This window comes from Muntiacus reevesi, chromosome 14 (assembly GCF_963930625.1).
Source record: "Muntiacus reevesi chromosome 14, mMunRee1.1, whole genome shotgun sequence".
Classification (NCBI taxonomy): domain Eukaryota; kingdom Metazoa; phylum Chordata; class Mammalia; order Artiodactyla; family Cervidae; genus Muntiacus; species Muntiacus reevesi.
The window spans coordinates 54864880-54882419 of NC_089262.1; the positions used below are offsets into that span (position 1 = coordinate 54864880).

Genomic DNA, 17540 nt, shown 5'->3' on the forward strand with positions numbered 1-17540 from the left:
ACTGTGTTGTGTATTTGAAAGTTTCTTCAGAGAACAGATCTTAAAAGTCTTCTCAAGAAGAAGCATTTTTTCATCGTTAAGTATAGTGACAAATGTTAACTAGACTTGTTCTGGTAACCATTTCCCAATGTAGTTGACCCTGGAACAATGCAGGGGGTTAGGGGTGCTGATCCTCCCAACATGGTCGAACTCTGCATGTAATTTACAGTTGGCCCTCCATATCTATAGTTCCTTAGTATCCCGGGTTCCAAATCCATTAGATTCAACCAACTACAGATCGTGTGGTACCATAGTATTTACTATTGGGGAAAAAAATCTGTATGTGAGTGGATTCACACAATTAAAACCCATGTTTTTCAAGGGTCAACCGTGGGTTAACTTTAGCTCAAGTGGTTACTCCATCTTCTGATGCCCATGTTCAATGGTCAGATGTATATACAGATATCAAATCATTATGTTGTATACCTGAAACTAACAAAATGTTTTTTGTTATTTGTACTTCAATGAAGAAAAAAGAATTTGGGGCATTGTTGTAGCCCAGTGAACTGTGGGACCCACATTATAATACTTTGTATTTTTATATACATTCACATATATATGGATCTATGTACACACATATATACATACATTTCATGTACTTGTTAGATTTCTGTGTCTGGCATTTGGACCACTTTTTAAAATTGAAATATATTTGGCATGTAACACTCTAAGTTTAAAGTATACACCCTGTTGACTTGATATGTTGTATATTGTAATATGGTTGCCACTTGTAGCATTAGCAAGCACTTCTGGACCAGTTCTTCTGCTCATTTATCCTCTAATCTTATTGGAACGTGCATCACTGAAGTGCCAGAGGATTTCTCCCTTTCCATGTCCTGTTGTGTTTCTTTATTTTTCTCTCTCAGACCTCAACTCTAGACTTAAATTGTTATTCTCTAATCTACTAATGACTAATAATTTGGGGGGAAATTTCATTAAAATGCACAAAGTTTATTAGGATTGACATTAGGGGACCATTACTTTGTGCTTTGGATATGTTTAGAAATATTTACTGCAGCTTCTCCCGCATTAATTTTGAAGAGCAAAACTAGTCTTTTCTGTCTTTATATTTTTGTGCAATTTTTAACACTGGATTCTACACATTGTAATTACACAATAAATATTGGTTGCTTTAAAACTTTAGAGGATGACATTAATTCGTTAATTAAATTCTTCATCTTTGTCATAGGTGCTTGATTTATTTTATTTGTTTTGCAGATTAACTAAACTCCAAATATTAGAACTTAGAGAAAACCAGTTGAAAATGTTGCCAAAGTAAGTAAAGATGTTATCTTTTCCAAAATTTAGTTCAGCATTTTAAATTCTTAGAGAAATATTAATTTTCTATTATCTAAAATATGAGTACAAATTATTTTAAAAGACTGACATTTGTGGTCATTGTGTTTTAATTAGTGGCGTTCAATATAACAATCTATACATCTCTTAGTATTTATTAGTGATTTCATAGCTTTCTGGAACTCAGTCTTGGGTGACAAAAGTCAAAACCACGTAAAGCCCACCTGAGTCCCAAATAAAGGTCTCCATTTTTAGACTACAGTTCTTTCTTAGTACTCCTTAGAGAGATCCATAAAGTCTTCCGTGTGAAGTCGATAACTCTAGTTCTCAGAACTTGTATGGTTTAGTCAGTTGACATTAGAAATAGGATGGAAGGCCCCCTACTGGTAAGCTAACATCAGGAGGAGATGACAGTCCAAGAGCAAAAAAGAAAATGAAAACAGATCTACAGCCTCAAAATGCGCTAGTCTATGTCCTTTATTGAAGATATATCTTAAAACATCCTGATTCACTACTGCGTTTTTATACAGGCAGTGGCAAACTACAGGCTGGTTAAATTTGGCCCAGTGCCTATTTTTTCCTAAATAAATTTCATTTCATTAGAAGCTCATTCATTTCATTCACTCTCATGTTGTTAATAGCTGCTTTTGCTCTACAGTGGTAGAGTCAAGTAGTTGTGACAGAGACTGTATGCAGAGCTTAAAATATCTGACCCTTACAGAAAACTTCCCAGTCTCCTGTTGCAATTTATTTGTCAAGAGTTGTCACCTCTTGATAGAAGCATCTCCCATTTTCCAGGAGTTAGTTGTTCTGTGTACTCAACTTCTGTAGCATATTGTTTATATCAGTTATGACATTTACCACATTAGTCTAATTTTTAAAATGGATTTTACTCTCTTCCTACCTGGCTAGCATATTCTCATGTGCACATGTACTTGATCCTTCTTCTTCCCCAACCCATCAGTATAAATCTCTGAGGGCAAGAAGGTACATGGTTTTGATTCCCAAAAGACTGGAATGATTACAGTGTATATTGTTGGTTGTTAGTATAAATTAAAATGGGAATTATCCTTATTAAAATTCAAAAAGGTTTGACTTTTTGGAGATTTGGTATTGGCATTGATGAATCATTAGCTCAGAACTTGACTGTTAAGAGATTTGAATAATCAGGGTATAAATTGTTTACTGAAATAGCTAAGTCTACAGTTAATATGGTGTCTCTGATATCATAGGTAATTCACTTATTTTATCTCCTTATATTTTAATTTTTTTTCTTATATTTTAATTTTAACCTCAGATTGGACTCTCTCATGTATTTGCAAATGTAATTCTTTATTGCTTTTTTAAAGACATGTTTACCATATATAAGGCCTCATAAATTAAAAAGAGGCCATGGTTTTATGTGTCAGGAAAGTCATGTGCATTCAGGTTATGTGAGTAGATCTTTTTTGTGTGTGTGTGTGAGCAGATCTTTTTATGATCAAAGATTCGAACAGTGAAAAAGCTGTTTTAAGTGTATAGTTCAGTGAAATTTAATACCTGGAGGGCCCAGTACCAAAAACACAAATGATGTATATTTTCCATCTGAGACAGGAGAAGAGAAGGTAAAAATGAGTTAAATATGAAGAAAGTTTAGAGATAAGCAGGAGGAAATTTGAGAGATGATTGCTTTTACTTTCTCCTTGAAGTAGGAAGCTGGATCTTAAATGAAGTAGGACCAGATATGCCCATGTTAGCTACAGCAAGTTGAGATGGAGACACTTTTAAAATTTTACAATGTATTTCCTCTTTTTTATTACATATCTGTGTCATTTGTGTTTTCCTAAATCAGTTTTAAAACTTAGATTTTTAAGGATATTGTTTGTAATTAAGCTTTCCAGTGTAAAATTTTTTATACCCTTTTAGAAAAATAATTTACCCTTGTTGATATAAAGTGAATTGCTACATGGGAATTTCTGTGTTATCATTATAACAATATTGAATTAAGAAAAATAGAGCCATATTTTCTTTTTTCAGTCTTACTCCCTCCGCACAGCTCTCTACCTTTCTCACATATCAACCTGGTGTAATATTATGGACATAGGAATTAGTATCTAATCTTTCTTGAGAAAGATCCTGGAAACACCTTTTCACTTTGTAATAAAGCAAATTGGAACTGAATTACAGGTTTTCTGGACAAAGACAGATATGAGTAAAGGAAGTCAAATTTTCATAGAACCTGAAAATAGGCACTCAGAGAATCAAAGTTAAATAAAGCAACTTTGAGAAAAATTGGTACTGGGAGATAAATTAAAGGAGTGTTGATAAAATGGCATATTTAAAATGAAAGGGTTTGGAAAAATTAGCTTTCTGTAATATTAGGTGAGTAACATAATAATTGGGCTTCCTAGGTGGCGCTAGTGGTAAAGAACCTGCCTGCCATGCAGGTAGACATAAGAGACCCAGGTTTGGTCCCTGGGCCGGGAAGATACCCTGAAGAAGGAAATGGCAACCCATTCCAATATTCTTGCCTGGAGAATCCCATGGACAGAGGAGCCTGGTGGGCTGCAGTCCATAGGGTCGCACAGAGTTGGACACAACTGAAGTGACTTAGCATGCATGCACAACATAATAAATTACTTTAAAATTATTATATATATATATTTTTCACTAAAAAGCCAGAGAGATTTAAGCTGATTTTGTCTTACTTTCTATTACGAATTTGTTGAATGTCAAGAGAAGATAGAAATAATATGTGTTCTTATGTCATAATTTAAGGAGTCTGTTAGTTTTTAATGATGTTTATTTCCCAGTTAACACACTGATATATTGATATTATGATGATTGTATTTTGCCATATGCAAAAAAGATTTAATATAGTTCCTAAGGAGTTCCCTAGTGTAGTCTGTGGTTAGGATTCAGCACTTTTACTGCTGTTGCCAGGGTTCAGTCGCTAGTCAGGGAACCTCCTGCAGGCCATGTGGGATGGTGCGCCCCCCAATTTTTTTTTAATTTAATGTAGTTCCTTATCTGGGTACCTGGTAGCAATCTATTAAATAGTAGGTTTTTCTAAAAATAATAATTTGAGTATAAATATATTTGAATTAATTAACAGTTCAGTTTAAGAAGTGCCTTTACTGAAGGAATGTAAAATACAACTTAGTTTATTTCATCATGAAATCAGTTTGTACATTCAGGTTTCTGTAATGGCAGAGAACTGTTGGTATTGAGTTGAAAGTTTGAAAATGGTATATTGTAGCTTTAATTTAAAATAAATACAGTCTCCTAGTTATATTTTTGATTCATGTAAAACTTTGTTGTGAATTGTATTGAATTTAATTTGAAAGTGTGGAGAACAATGTAATATTTACTGTTCTTGGAATTTTCAGTTAATTATCTTAAAGTTTTTTACAAATACACCATCAGTCTTGAAAAATGGTAGTAATTAATATGAAGCTACCTAACAATCTAATCATTAGTTGATTTATACTATCTGAGAAGTTATTCTGTGAAAAAAACAAAAAATGAAAAGTCAGTTACTGGCATTCTGGACTGTGTAATTACTGCAATTACTTCTTAAGAATATAAATAACCTAGGATTTCCCTGACGGCCCAGTGTTTTAAGACTCCACACTTCCAATACAGGGGACGCAGGCTCAATCCCTGGTGGGAGAACTAAGATCCCATATACTGTGTGGCATGGCCAGAAAGTAAAATAAAAAAGAATAGAAATAACCTGAAGAGAATTAACCAAAGAAGAAATAACCAAAATCAGAGAATAATTAGTAACTTATTTCATTTTTATTTAGAAATTAAATGTGACTTATTTCTTAGAAAATCATTATTTTTATTTTGTCAACATTTGAAAGCCTGTATGTTATTAGGTAATACATAAGAATATTTTACAAGTTTCCTTGTAATTGTTATTTTTTTTTTAAATTTTTTTTTGTAATTGTTATTTTTGTATACTTAATTCCTTATTACTCCATTGTGCATAGAACCATGAATAGACTGACCCAGCTGGAAAGACTGGACTTGGGAAGTAATGAATTCACAGAAGTGGTAAGTTCTCACCAGCCTTACTATCCATAAGTCATTCATTTGATGAAGAAAAAAATGTGAAAAGGTATTTATTTCTTTGCATTTTTAAAGTATAAAATCAGATAAAGATACACACATATTTTGGAGAGACAAGATATAAAAGTTTTTGACAGGATAATTAAACAGATAACAACATCTAATAGGAGTGAGGGTAAAAATGTAAAATTAACGAGAAGCCCATGAAAAGGTAATTAAAAGTTTTTGGCACAGAAAGTAGAAATTCTGAAAGATTATAAGGGAAAAGCTTTCATCAGACTAGAATGCATCATCAGGAAAAGAACTTGAGTCAAAAATAACTTCATGGGAATATTGCTTAGGAATTTATTCAGTGGTAGCATACTTTTCTATAATTTTACTTAATAGCTAAAAGAAAAACATTGAATGAAACAACTGTTATTTTCAAGTTGATAATGAGACCTCTGGATTGCGTTTTTGCTTTGTTTCCAAAGTAGTATGCTGAATCAAAAAGAAAGTAATATAAGCAATTTGTTGTCTTCAGTCACTGCTCCAAGAGAACTCAGATAATAAGCTAGATATTTGTTTTTTGAAGAAAAGCTCATTAACTTGAAAAATCGTGATTAAAAATTTTACACTGTGTTTACAAGTTTGTTTTTTTAAATTGTTGCAAGTTTCAAGTGCTAGTCTCAAGAACAAGAGTTTCTCAGCACTGGTGCTGCATAATTGTCCTGTGGGACAATTATTAGCTCACTAAATAGCTTTTCAGCTGAAGTCACTGGAGGAGCATGGTGGTTTTGGGTATCTCATATTTTTTCTAAAATACTATCTTTCATATTCTGTATTTTCATTGAAGCTGATATATGATGACTCTTACTGTTTTGTAGATATTTTTACTCTTTTTTTAAAAATGCATGTTCTGTGCTTTGTAAATTATGTTACATATTTTCTTAGTGTTTGTCTTTACATGTATTAATCTATTGCCATATTAACTATTTTATGTTTCTAAATTGCTGTTAATTTTATAAATCAGAGCAGAATTCAAAATCATTAAATTTTGGACCATTTCCTTCTTCAAGCATTACACATTTTTAAAAAAATTACTATTACACTTGTAACAGATAATGCACAAAAGGGGCTTCCTAGGTGGCTCAGTGGTAAAGAATCTGTCTGCCAGTGCAGGATACGCGAGTTCAATTCCTAGGGTGGGAAGATCCCCTGGAGAAGGAAACGGCAACCCACTCCAGTATTCTTGCCTGGGAAATCCCATGGACAGAGGAGCCTGGCAGGCTACAGTCCATCGGGTCGCATAGAGTCGGACACAGCTGAGCACACACACATTCAAAGCACAAAGAGAGATATTTTTAATCCAAGGTAAACCTAGAATTCTTACTTATATGTTAACAATAATTCTAAGTGACATGCCTTGTATGTGTTACTTGTGTTATAGTGATAAGATATGATGACACCTCAATGCCATCATACTGTCAATGATTGGACACAGGTTTGTGGGTTAACAGAAATATCTTTAAAGGATTCATTCAGAAGAGTCTCCAGGGGTGAAGAATAACCTAAGGGTAAATTTTGCCTGAATACCAAGTCCACTAAGTCACTTTAAGTTTTTGGTCCTCAACATTTTATTATAAACAGTATTCTACTATGTAATTACTAGAAGTTTAAAATAACACAATAGGTTTATCATATGATTATGCCTTGGTTTACTTACTTTTCCTTATTATTGGGCTTTTAAGATGTAGCTTGCCTTATTTCTTTTTTCCTCCCTCTTATTAGTCATCAGGGAATAGCTTTTTCTTAAGGTTTCCTAAAAGTCTACATCTTTTTGTGGATAATGATTGAGAGTATACTTTGATTGTATTCTTAAAAGTAATGGATCTTACTAATTGTGTAAATACTTTAACCTGTTATGTAATCAAAAGCTTAATTTATACAATCTGCTATTATGGAATGTCTTTAGTAATATTTGTGTAATAATTATAACACAGTGGAAAGACTTGAGTTTTGGCTCTGCTTTTTTTCCCCTTGTAATTAAAAAAAAGTCTTTAAAACTGAAAGTTATTATTAGAAATACCCAGGGGAGCTTCTTTTGCCAAATAAATATATTCAAGTAAATTAATGTATCTCCCCCTCCACTTCCATCGAAACAGCCTGAAGTACTTGAGCAACTAAGTGGATTGAAAGAATTTTGGATGGATGGTAATAGACTGACTTTTATTCCAGGGGTATGTATATCAAATTTTAAAGACTTTGCTTATTGCTATCTGTCCTTTGCATTTTTACAGATCATATATTTTTAAGTACATTTAATCAGTTTAAAATGATTATTCTTAATACTGTTAGATAGAAGCAAATTATATTTTTTTATCATCAATACTTTTTTTTTAACTATGTTGTGTTTTAGGTGTACAATAAATTGAGTCAGTTATACATATTCATATATCCACTCTGTTTTAGACTCATTTCCCACGTAGATCATTACAGGGTATTGAGTAGAGTTGCCTGTGCTCTATAGTAGGTCCTGACTAGTTACATGTTTTGTATATAGCAGTGTGTGTATGTCAATCCAGATCTCCTGATTGATCCCTTGGCCCCTTTCCCCTTGGTAGCCATAAGTTTGTTTTCTACATCTGTAACTCTACTTCTGTTTTATAAATAGGCTCATTTGTACCATTTTTTCTTTAGATTCCACATACAAGTGATATCATATGATATTTGTCCTTCTTTAACTTACTTCACTCATTGTGACAGTATCTAGGTTCATCCACGTTGCTGCAAATGACATTATTTCATTCTTTTTGATTGCTGAGTAATATTCCATTGTATATATGTACAACATCTTTATCCATTGCTCTGTCGATAGACATTTAGGTTGCTTCCATGTCTTGGCTATTGTAAATAGTGCAGTAAAGTTTGGGGTGCATGTATCTTTTTGAATTGTGGTTTTCTCCAGATATATGCCCAGGAGTGGGATTGCTGGATCACATTGTAGTTCTATATTTAGTATTTTAAGGAACCTCCATAGTGTTCTCCATAATGGTTGTACCAATTTACATTTCCATCAGCAGTGTATGAGGGCTCCCTTTTTTCCACGCCTTTTCCAGCATTTATTATTTATAGATTTTTTAAAATGATGGCCATTCTGACTGTATGTGAGGTGATACTCATGTAACTTTCATTTTTATTTCTCTGATAATTAATGATGTCAGGCATCTTTTCATATGTCTTTTAACCATCTGTATGACTTCTTTGGAGAAATGTCTATTGAGATCTTCCACGCATTTTTTGATTGGGTTTGTCAACACATTCTTGATTAAAATTCTTATATTTTTGTAAAACACAGTTGACTTGTGTACAACTCAGGGATTAGGGGCACCAACCCTTTACACAGTGAAAAAAATCTGTGTGTGTAATTTATAGTCATTTTTCCCTATTTCAAATTCCTTCATAACAAGGATTCCTCCTCAGGGTCTGATGTTCTGCATCTACAGATTGAACCAACTACAATGGAGTACTGTAGTATTTACTGTTGAAAAAAATCCATGTGTAAATGGGTCTGTGAAGTTCTGTGTTGTTCAAGGGTCAACTTTAAGTCTCTTTCTAATGTCATGGAGCATGTCCTTCCCAGGGGTTACAGTTGAGCTTATATCCTGTCTCATTTTGCCCAGGGAATTGTTGAAATAGGCTATTTTAGCAGCTGACATTGTGTTCATTCTCAAACCTAAAGCCATATGAATCCCCATATGTGCTAACTCCCTTGCAAATGATGGGCAGCTCAATTCCCAAAGAAAATTATGTACTTGTCACTCTGCTAGGCTAAAATAGTAGGGGCTCTTAGCTTTTACTGACTATATCACTAATGGCATTAAAAATTATGAATCCTCTCATATAAACATTTAATTATAAATTATAATTTGTCACTAAGTTTCTTTACTAAACTTTCCACAAACTGCTATTGACAGAGTCCTTAGATTTCCTTTTTTTTTAACTTACAGTTTATTGGTAGTTTGAAACAGCTCACATATTTGGATATTTCTAAAAATAATATTGAGATGGTTGAAGAAGGAATTTCAGGATGTGAAAACCTTCAAGATCTCCTATTATCAAGCAATTCACTTCAACAACTGCCAGAGACTATTGGTTTGTATTGATTTCTAATTCATGTGTTTAAAACTAGTATACAATCTGAGAAACTTATTGCCATTGCTTGATTCAAAGCTTCCATATATCAAATTTTATTTATAAGATACTTTTACATTATTCCGAAGTCACAGATCCTATTTGAATTTTTCCTGTTGTGATCAGTTACTCAGTTTACTCTTTTGTTGACATTACTGTTTTTCTTTAAGGAAATACCATTTTTATCACTGTAGTAAAGTTTGAATTCTTTAAAAGAGATTAATTTATCCAAATTCGCTTTAACTCTTGATTATGGCCCTTACCTAGTAACTTTTTCCTATCTTAACTTCATTTTATACTTACAAGAAGACAGCCAGATGAGCAAAATCCTTTGAAAATTATACGGTTGACCCTTCAGCAATGATGGTGGTTAGGGGGCCAACCTTCTGCAGTGGAAAAATCTCATATAATTTATAAATGTACTTTTTAATTCACATTTACTTCCTCCCTATCCATGGTTCTGCTTCTCTGTATTCAACCAAGTGTGGGTCATGTAGTACTGTAGTAGTAAATTGAAAAAAGTTCACATACATGTAAGTGGATCCATATACTTCAAATCGGTGTTGTTCAAGGGTCAACTGTATTTATGTAGTTACTTATCAGGTGGTGTATCAAGGGAATTGAATTATCAAAAACCAAAAACTTACTAATTGGCATCTTCATGATGTTTGAATATAAAAATCAGAAATATTTTTTCCTATTTTTCAATTGAATTACATAACTGTTATAGCTCAGGTTGTGTTTTGCAAATTCTACTATAATTTTTCCAACATTTTTTATTTTAAATTAAACTCCGTTTTTATTATTTTAGGATTTAGTACACTTACAGTATGCAGAATAGCTTGTTACACTCTTAAGAAAACTCCCTTAGGACTACCACTGCCTTAATCTTTGATACCATAAGTTTGTGCTGTGTATCCTCAATGTGATGTCACAGAATTGTTTCAAGGAGCATGGCTACAACAGTGAGCAGTGGAGACAAAAAGTACATACTCTTTATGAAGCTTACATTTTAGTGAGGCCTAAATGCATAAATATACACTAATGTTAAGAGATAATATGTATGTGAAAATTGTAAATGCTGGGTAAGGGCATGGAGAGATGGTAGGGTTGGGGTGGTGTCTGTATTAGATAGCTTGGCTTTTTAAAAGTTCTTTATGATTCATGTCAAATGTAATATGTGGCTCACTTGACTGTTGATTGACTTCTAGTTCAAGATGAAAAATTGTTTATTATTTCTTCCCTTAATAGGTTCATTGAAGAATGTAACAACTCTTAAAGTAGATGAAAATCAGTTAATGTATCTACCAGACTCTATAGGAGGGTAAGATTTTTGTGTATTAAGAGAACTAGAAGATTTTTCTTTGAGTTCAGCATCCCACATAATGTTTCAGATAATTGTTAACATCAATAGGAGATTCTAAAAACATTTAAATAAGCAATTGGCTGCAGGTTGGGTTGATTTATAATCAAGATAGGCCAGTTTTTCTACAGGTGAACTTTAGCTTAGTAGAAATAGATTTTCTTCTAGGTTTGTTAAAGTCAAGTTCAAACGGTCATATGTTCTTGAGTTTTGGATTATATACAGGAAATTTTTTGTTAAAATATGTTTTCTCTTTTAATTAAAGGTTAGTATCAATAGAAGAACTGGATTGTAGCTTCAATGAACTTGAAGCTTTGCCTTCATCTATTGGGCAGCTTACTAATATAAGAACCTTTGCTGCAGATCATAATTACTTACAGCAGTTACCCCCAGAGGTACTGTATTTACATTTTATTTTGAATTTTTATTTTTTCTAATTATTAATTACAGGTATCCAGTGTGGTTTTCTTTAGTTTCTTTCAGAGATAATTATGTAACTAACTTATGTATTTTCTGGATAATAATTAGTTATATTGATTTGCTAATACTTTTATTCATATGTGAAAGTTAATAATTGAAAAAGAAAAATGTAATTACTTTTATACATGAGAAGAGTACTTTTATTACTTTTGAAAATGATACTTCACTTACATTTATTAAGCAGTAGGCTAAAGTTTTAATTGATAATTCTCTGTTTCTCTTTCAGATTGGAAGTTGGAAAAATATAACTGTGCTATTTCTCCATTCTAATAAACTTGAGACACTTCCAGAGGAAATGGGTGATATGCAGAAATTAAAAGTCATTAATTTGAGTGACAATAGGTTTGTAACAGTGTAATTCATCATTTGGCTTATAGAAGACATCTATTGGATGAAATTAAAGTTCCGTTATATGTGATAGAAAATCTAATACATGTTTTTCTTTGCATATGTAGTTTGGGTTTTTTTTGTAGTTTTAGAATTTTCATTTGAAAGACTAATTTTACCTGATGTTAATTATCATACAATGGTTGTTATGGTTTATTTTATGTTGACTTTTGCTGTATAATCTTAATTATCTTATGATAGCCATTTTTATTCCTAAAGTCAGATTTTTGCTTTAATACACCTGTTGAACAAAACAGCTTTTAATCTTACCTACTCCTTGTATTAATCTGGGCAGACATGTGACTAGACACCCACTCAAATAATTTGGACAACACAGCCAAGGTACAAAGCAAATAGATCACTAGGGATGCTAAATTGAAGCAATGTTTAAGTTAAGAACAAATGTCTGTAATTTTTTCTGGTGTAAAGAGACTAATAGTGGTAAAAGAATATTTGTAGAGCATTTTTATGTTTTGTTTTTGTTGTATCTTAAAAATATTCAAAACAGCCCTAATAATAAAACAGGTATTCCCATTTTATGGAGGAAAAAAAATTAAGACTCAGATTTAAGGTGATTCACATTGCTTATAAAAGAGAGCTTTTAGTGTAAACTCGGTTTTCTGACTAGGGTATTCAGACTTTGCACACCTTCCTCCTTCTAAATTGTTAATTATAGTTATGCAGTGTGGTTTCAAACTAAATCCCTTTTAAAATTAAATTCATTCAGCTCATACTTTATACCCTAAAACTAGAGCCCTAAGTTCTAACACCTTGAGTTTCGGAGACCTAGATTCTCTAGGTTCCTTTGAAATTAGGCATAGAAGAATAGATAAACATAAGATGGAAAGTTTAAGTAGCCATTTTGTTTTAAACAGGGTCCTGTTTCAAGTTAGCATTCTACTAAATATCTCTGTTACTTGATTTTCACTCACTATAATGTTAAAATAGTCTTGCATATGAAAGTGCTGGCTCACAGTGAAATAGAGTGCCATATTTATAACATAACAAACTCTTATTAAGAGTGGTTCCTATAACAATTTGTTCTCTCTAAATGGAAATAAAACATCCAAATCAATTTTATGAAACATTGTTTAATTTGTCCTTGCCTTTGCATTAAAGTATGGATAGTGGCTAGATTTTCCTAGGTAATTTTTTTGAGGTTATTAAATTATCCAATTTCCCCCCCAATCAAACTGACTCAATGGAAGACTTGTATTTTTAAAATTAATTCTTATAAAATTGGATAGTATTATGTCCTATTCAAAGACCGATAATTGATTTTCTCCTGAATTAAATGTTTTTCTCTTATTTTCATATGCAATAACATAACATTATTTAGAAGACCATTAGATCCAGTTCTCATTTTAACGTTTCTCATCTTTAAAGTTTAATTTTTGTTTGCATTTTTTCCCACAGATTAAAAAATTTGCCCTTTAGCTTTACAAAGCTACAGCAATTGACTGCTATGTGGCTCTCAGATAATCAGGTAGGCATTCTGATTTTGTAAATTGATTATGCATTCTAATTTATTTAGGACTATTTAAGAGTAGTTCTAATCTGATACACATGTAAAAACATACAGATACAGATCATTTTTGTGAAATATGTATAGATTTATGAAGTCCTTTTTGACCTGACTTCTCCTAAATCTGTAAAAAGATAGATTAGGACAAAATCCTCCCTAAATTTTAATGTTTTTGTAGAGACTCTCTGTGGTTTATATCTGTATACATTTGATAATTTAAATTATGTTTCTAATCAAACATTTTGACAAACCTTAGAGAAGTATTTCTAAGGAATTAAGAGTTGTTCCTTGAACTTTTCTTTGATAGACATTTATTGAAAACTTACAGTAGGACGTGAATGACTCTGGGAGCCGGAGTTATACTGATGAAGCAGATATAATCTTCTTACATTCTCATGGGAGACACTCGAGACAAATTAATAACTAAGTAATAATATTTCAGAATACAGAGAAAGAGTTTGCTAGGCGTTGGAACAGTAGCAGGGTTGGAGTAAATATACTATTTTAAATCGAGTGATTTAGGAAATACCTGTCTGAAGAAGGGAACTGTAGAGCAGTTTCTCAAATGAAATTAAGAGCGAGCCATGATGTGAGTTGGGTGAGGGGTGCATTTAAAGACTACTAAGAATAAAGATGCCAATACTGGAATGAGCTCAGTGTGACCGAGGAACAGATGAAAGGCCAGAGGACTGGAGTGTAGTGAGCAAGGGAGAGACGTATACAGTTAGATCAGGGAGGGAGACTGAGGTTAGGTCACCTGGGACCTTGTAGGCATACTAATCCCTTGAGGTTTCACCCTGAGTTAGAAAGAAATCTGTTGAAGTATTTCATTCCAGGAAATAATGAGATATGATTTACATTTTTGAAAGATCATTCTGGCTGCTTTGTGAAGAATGGATTGTGGGTGCCGAGGGTGAGGGTGGGATATTCTGTATTGGAAGCAAAAGTTAAATAAGAAAGCTGTTGCATTTAGTTTAGAAGGACATGTTGCTGGATTTCACCTAATAGGGTAAGAGTGGAGATTGTGAGGAGAGCTCTGATTTGGGATGCATTTTTAAGAAAGCTATTGCCAGAGGGACTTACTGATGGGCTCAATGTGGAACTTCAGAGAAAGAACTGAAACAAGTATGACTTTTAGGTTTTTAACCTAAGGAAGTACAATATTGGAGCTGCCATTTTCTGAGATAGGAAAGATGAGAGAGGAATAAGTTTGGGGGTAAACTTAACAGTTTGATTTTATGAACGTCAGGTCATTAGTTGAGAATCTATAATTACAACTCAAGTATTAGCTGGAGATAAAATTTGGGAGTCAGCATTGTGCAAAGGGAATTTTATACCATGGAAGTGTATTCGATTACTAGAGAGAGAGAGAAGGTCAAACATTGAACTCAGGAATGAAAGGGATCCCAGAAAGAAAATAAAAACCACCAGCCAACAAGAGAATGTGTTATCTGGAGAGACATATGAAGAAACTGCTTCAGGAAAGATCAACTTGGTCAGACATTGTTGATGAGTTAGGTATATGAGGACTGCTAATTAGCCATTGGGTTTGTTAAGAGAGAAGTAATTACTGATGCTGAGGAGTAATAGTTTTAGTGAAATGGTGGGGGTTAAATTTTGATTTAAGTGTATTATAGTGCATGGAAAGAAAGAAGGTTGGGGCAATGAACATATTTTAGTAGCCTAGCTAAGTTTCATTGTGTAGACTGTTGTTAAGCTTGTTTTAATGGATAAGAAATCTCTTGTATAATGTCACTATAATAATGGATTGTAGGTCCTGATCAAAAAGAAAAGAATAAGGACTACCTCATCTGTAATTATGAGAAAACCATTTTTTCTGTATCTATTCTCACGTATTTCTTGCTAGTAAATGTTTTTAAACAAAACAGAATATAACATTTACTGATCCCTTTAATAAGTTAATGCTTTGTGTTTGAGCAATACTTTATAATTTATCTAAAGCTGTGTTTTCCCAGGGAAAACACAAGGTTTAGATACACAAGTCTCATATAAATAGATAGTCCTAAATTCCATCATCAAATTCGCTTGGGAGACATGTTATATCCCTCTTTTGGATTATGTTAGCAACCCTGATGTGTTCTGATAGTAAAGAAACCCTCTTGTCTATATTTCAGAATTCTCTAAACTTCTTAACTAAGAAACCCTTTCACCCTAACTCTTAATAATATCTTAAAAACCTTATGTTGATATTGCTCCACACTTATGAATCAGTCTGTGTATCTATTTGTTCTACAAATTAGAGAAAGAAATATTAAAATAATGATATTTGTTTTCATTAGAACTTGAACACAAGTGAGTACTACATCTATTAAATTGTGTCAGTTCATGTATATATACATGTGTGTGTGTATATGTATATCTCTCTTACTTCAATATTTACATTTTAAGTCTGATACGAAGTTTAGCTGCTGGATTCACAAAACATTTAAACATCTGCTGGGCTCTGGCTCAAGTACCTATTACAACAATATGAATGAGACATGGCTCTTGGTCTTGAGGACTCTGAACTGTTAATATATTAGAACTGCTTTGGATAAATCTGTGCCAGAAAATTATGCCAGATGACTTATTAAGGTGAAATTAATAGCGTAGTGTCTGTACAATGTTCTCTCATTCACTTCTTCTTGCACCTCATTTGTAGATTAAAGTAAAAATTATGATGATATGGGGCTTTGTTTTCCCTAGTGTAGCAAAGTAATAAATAGTAAAACATATGTGATGTAGCTATAAGACCTCCCTTACAGTATGAGGTAGTCATTTCCATGTAAAAGGATGAAATGTAGGGGAGAAAAATATATGAAAGTAGTTTGATTATAAATTATGAAAATAAATTTAAATTGCTTCTGGACATTTCACTGACCATGAAGAATATAAACCTATAGGCAGTACATGCAGTAACATAATCTTTCATAAGTCTCTAGAAGGTTCAAACAGAACAGTTGATCATTCATTCCTCATTCATTTTGTCATTCTTATTCAGGAACGATTTATTGAACAACTACTCTGTGCCAAGCAAACTAAGATGGGCCAAATAAGGATATTAAGAAAGTTGTTTTAATATGGTATGGTAAAAGACTTGATAGGCTTCAGGATCAGAGAAGGGGCACTTCACTTGGGGCTATAAAGGCCAGTTTCCCAGAGGAGGAAATGCCTGCTGTGCCTAAAAGAGGAATAAATCTTCTCAAGAGAGTAATAGTATTAAATGATGAAAGAGGAAGAGTATTCTGGTTAGAAGGAATATCAGCAACCCAAGCACTTATTAGTAAAGTGGTGTAATCAGTGTCTCTACAAGTGGTTTTATGACTAGAGCATAACCTGTAAGGTGGAAGAGTTGAACATGAGGCCACAGAGGTAGACACAGACCAGGTCATGGAGGATCTTATATGCCATACAAAGGAACTTGCATTATATTTCAAGGATGACAAATAGATTTTTAAAATTTTACATGTCAACTTTGATAAATTATAATTTTTAAAAGGATTCTAAAGCCATATTTAGGCTCAGAGGAAAATTGTTGTGCTTAGGTTCAGTGTAATTTATTGACTTTACTAGGACACTTGATAGTGAAAGGGTCCTCTATGATAATTGTCAGAATGAATAGTAAGTGTAAAAATAGGAATGCCCCAGGCAAATTGAATGTTTGGTCATTATAGTCATAATCAATTATTCATGTATGTAATCAGATCATGGCATCTGGTCCCATCACTTCATGGGAAATAGATGGGGAAACAGTGGAAACAGTGTCAGACTTTATTTTTCTGGGCTCCAAAATCACTGTAGATGGTGATTGCAGCCATGAAATTAAAAGACACTTACTCTTTGGGAGGAATGTTATGACCAACCTAGACAGCATATTAAAAAGCAGAGACATTACTTTGCCAACAAAGGTCCGTCTAGTCAAGGCTATGGTTTTTCCCGTGGCCATGTATGGATGTGAGAGTTGGACTCTGAAGAAAGCTGAGCGCCAAAGAATTGATGCTTTTGAACTGTGGTGTTGGAGAAGACTCTTGAGAGTCCTTTGGACTGCAAGGAGATCCAACCAGTCCATCCTAAAGGAGATCAGTCCTGGGTGTTCATTGGAAGGACTGATGCTGAAGCTGAAACTCCAATACTTTGACCACCTGATACAAAGAGCTGACTCATTGGAAAAGACCCTGATGCTGGAAAAGATTGAGGACAGAAGGGGAAGGGGACGACAGA

The 17540-nt window shown here is 33.1% G+C and overlaps 1 protein-coding gene across 12 annotated transcripts in view; it reads left to right on the forward strand.

Moving 5' to 3' along the window:
* ERBIN (erbb2 interacting protein) overlaps positions 1–17540 on the forward strand; it is a 118399-nt gene that overhangs the window by 64513 nt on the left and 36346 nt on the right. For all 12 annotated transcript variants that reach the window (XM_065905676.1, XM_065905675.1, XM_065905674.1 and 9 more), the window contains 8 exons: positions 1258–1314; positions 5313–5376; positions 7536–7610; positions 9381–9525; positions 10816–10888; positions 11193–11322; positions 11634–11749; positions 13211–13280. In XM_065905676.1, coding sequence (XP_065761748.1) covers positions 1258–1314; positions 5313–5376; positions 7536–7610; positions 9381–9525; positions 10816–10888; positions 11193–11322; positions 11634–11749; positions 13211–13280 — 730 coding nt within the window. The remainder of the gene's footprint in view (positions 1–1257; positions 1315–5312; positions 5377–7535; positions 7611–9380; positions 9526–10815; positions 10889–11192; positions 11323–11633; positions 11750–13210; positions 13281–17540) is intronic.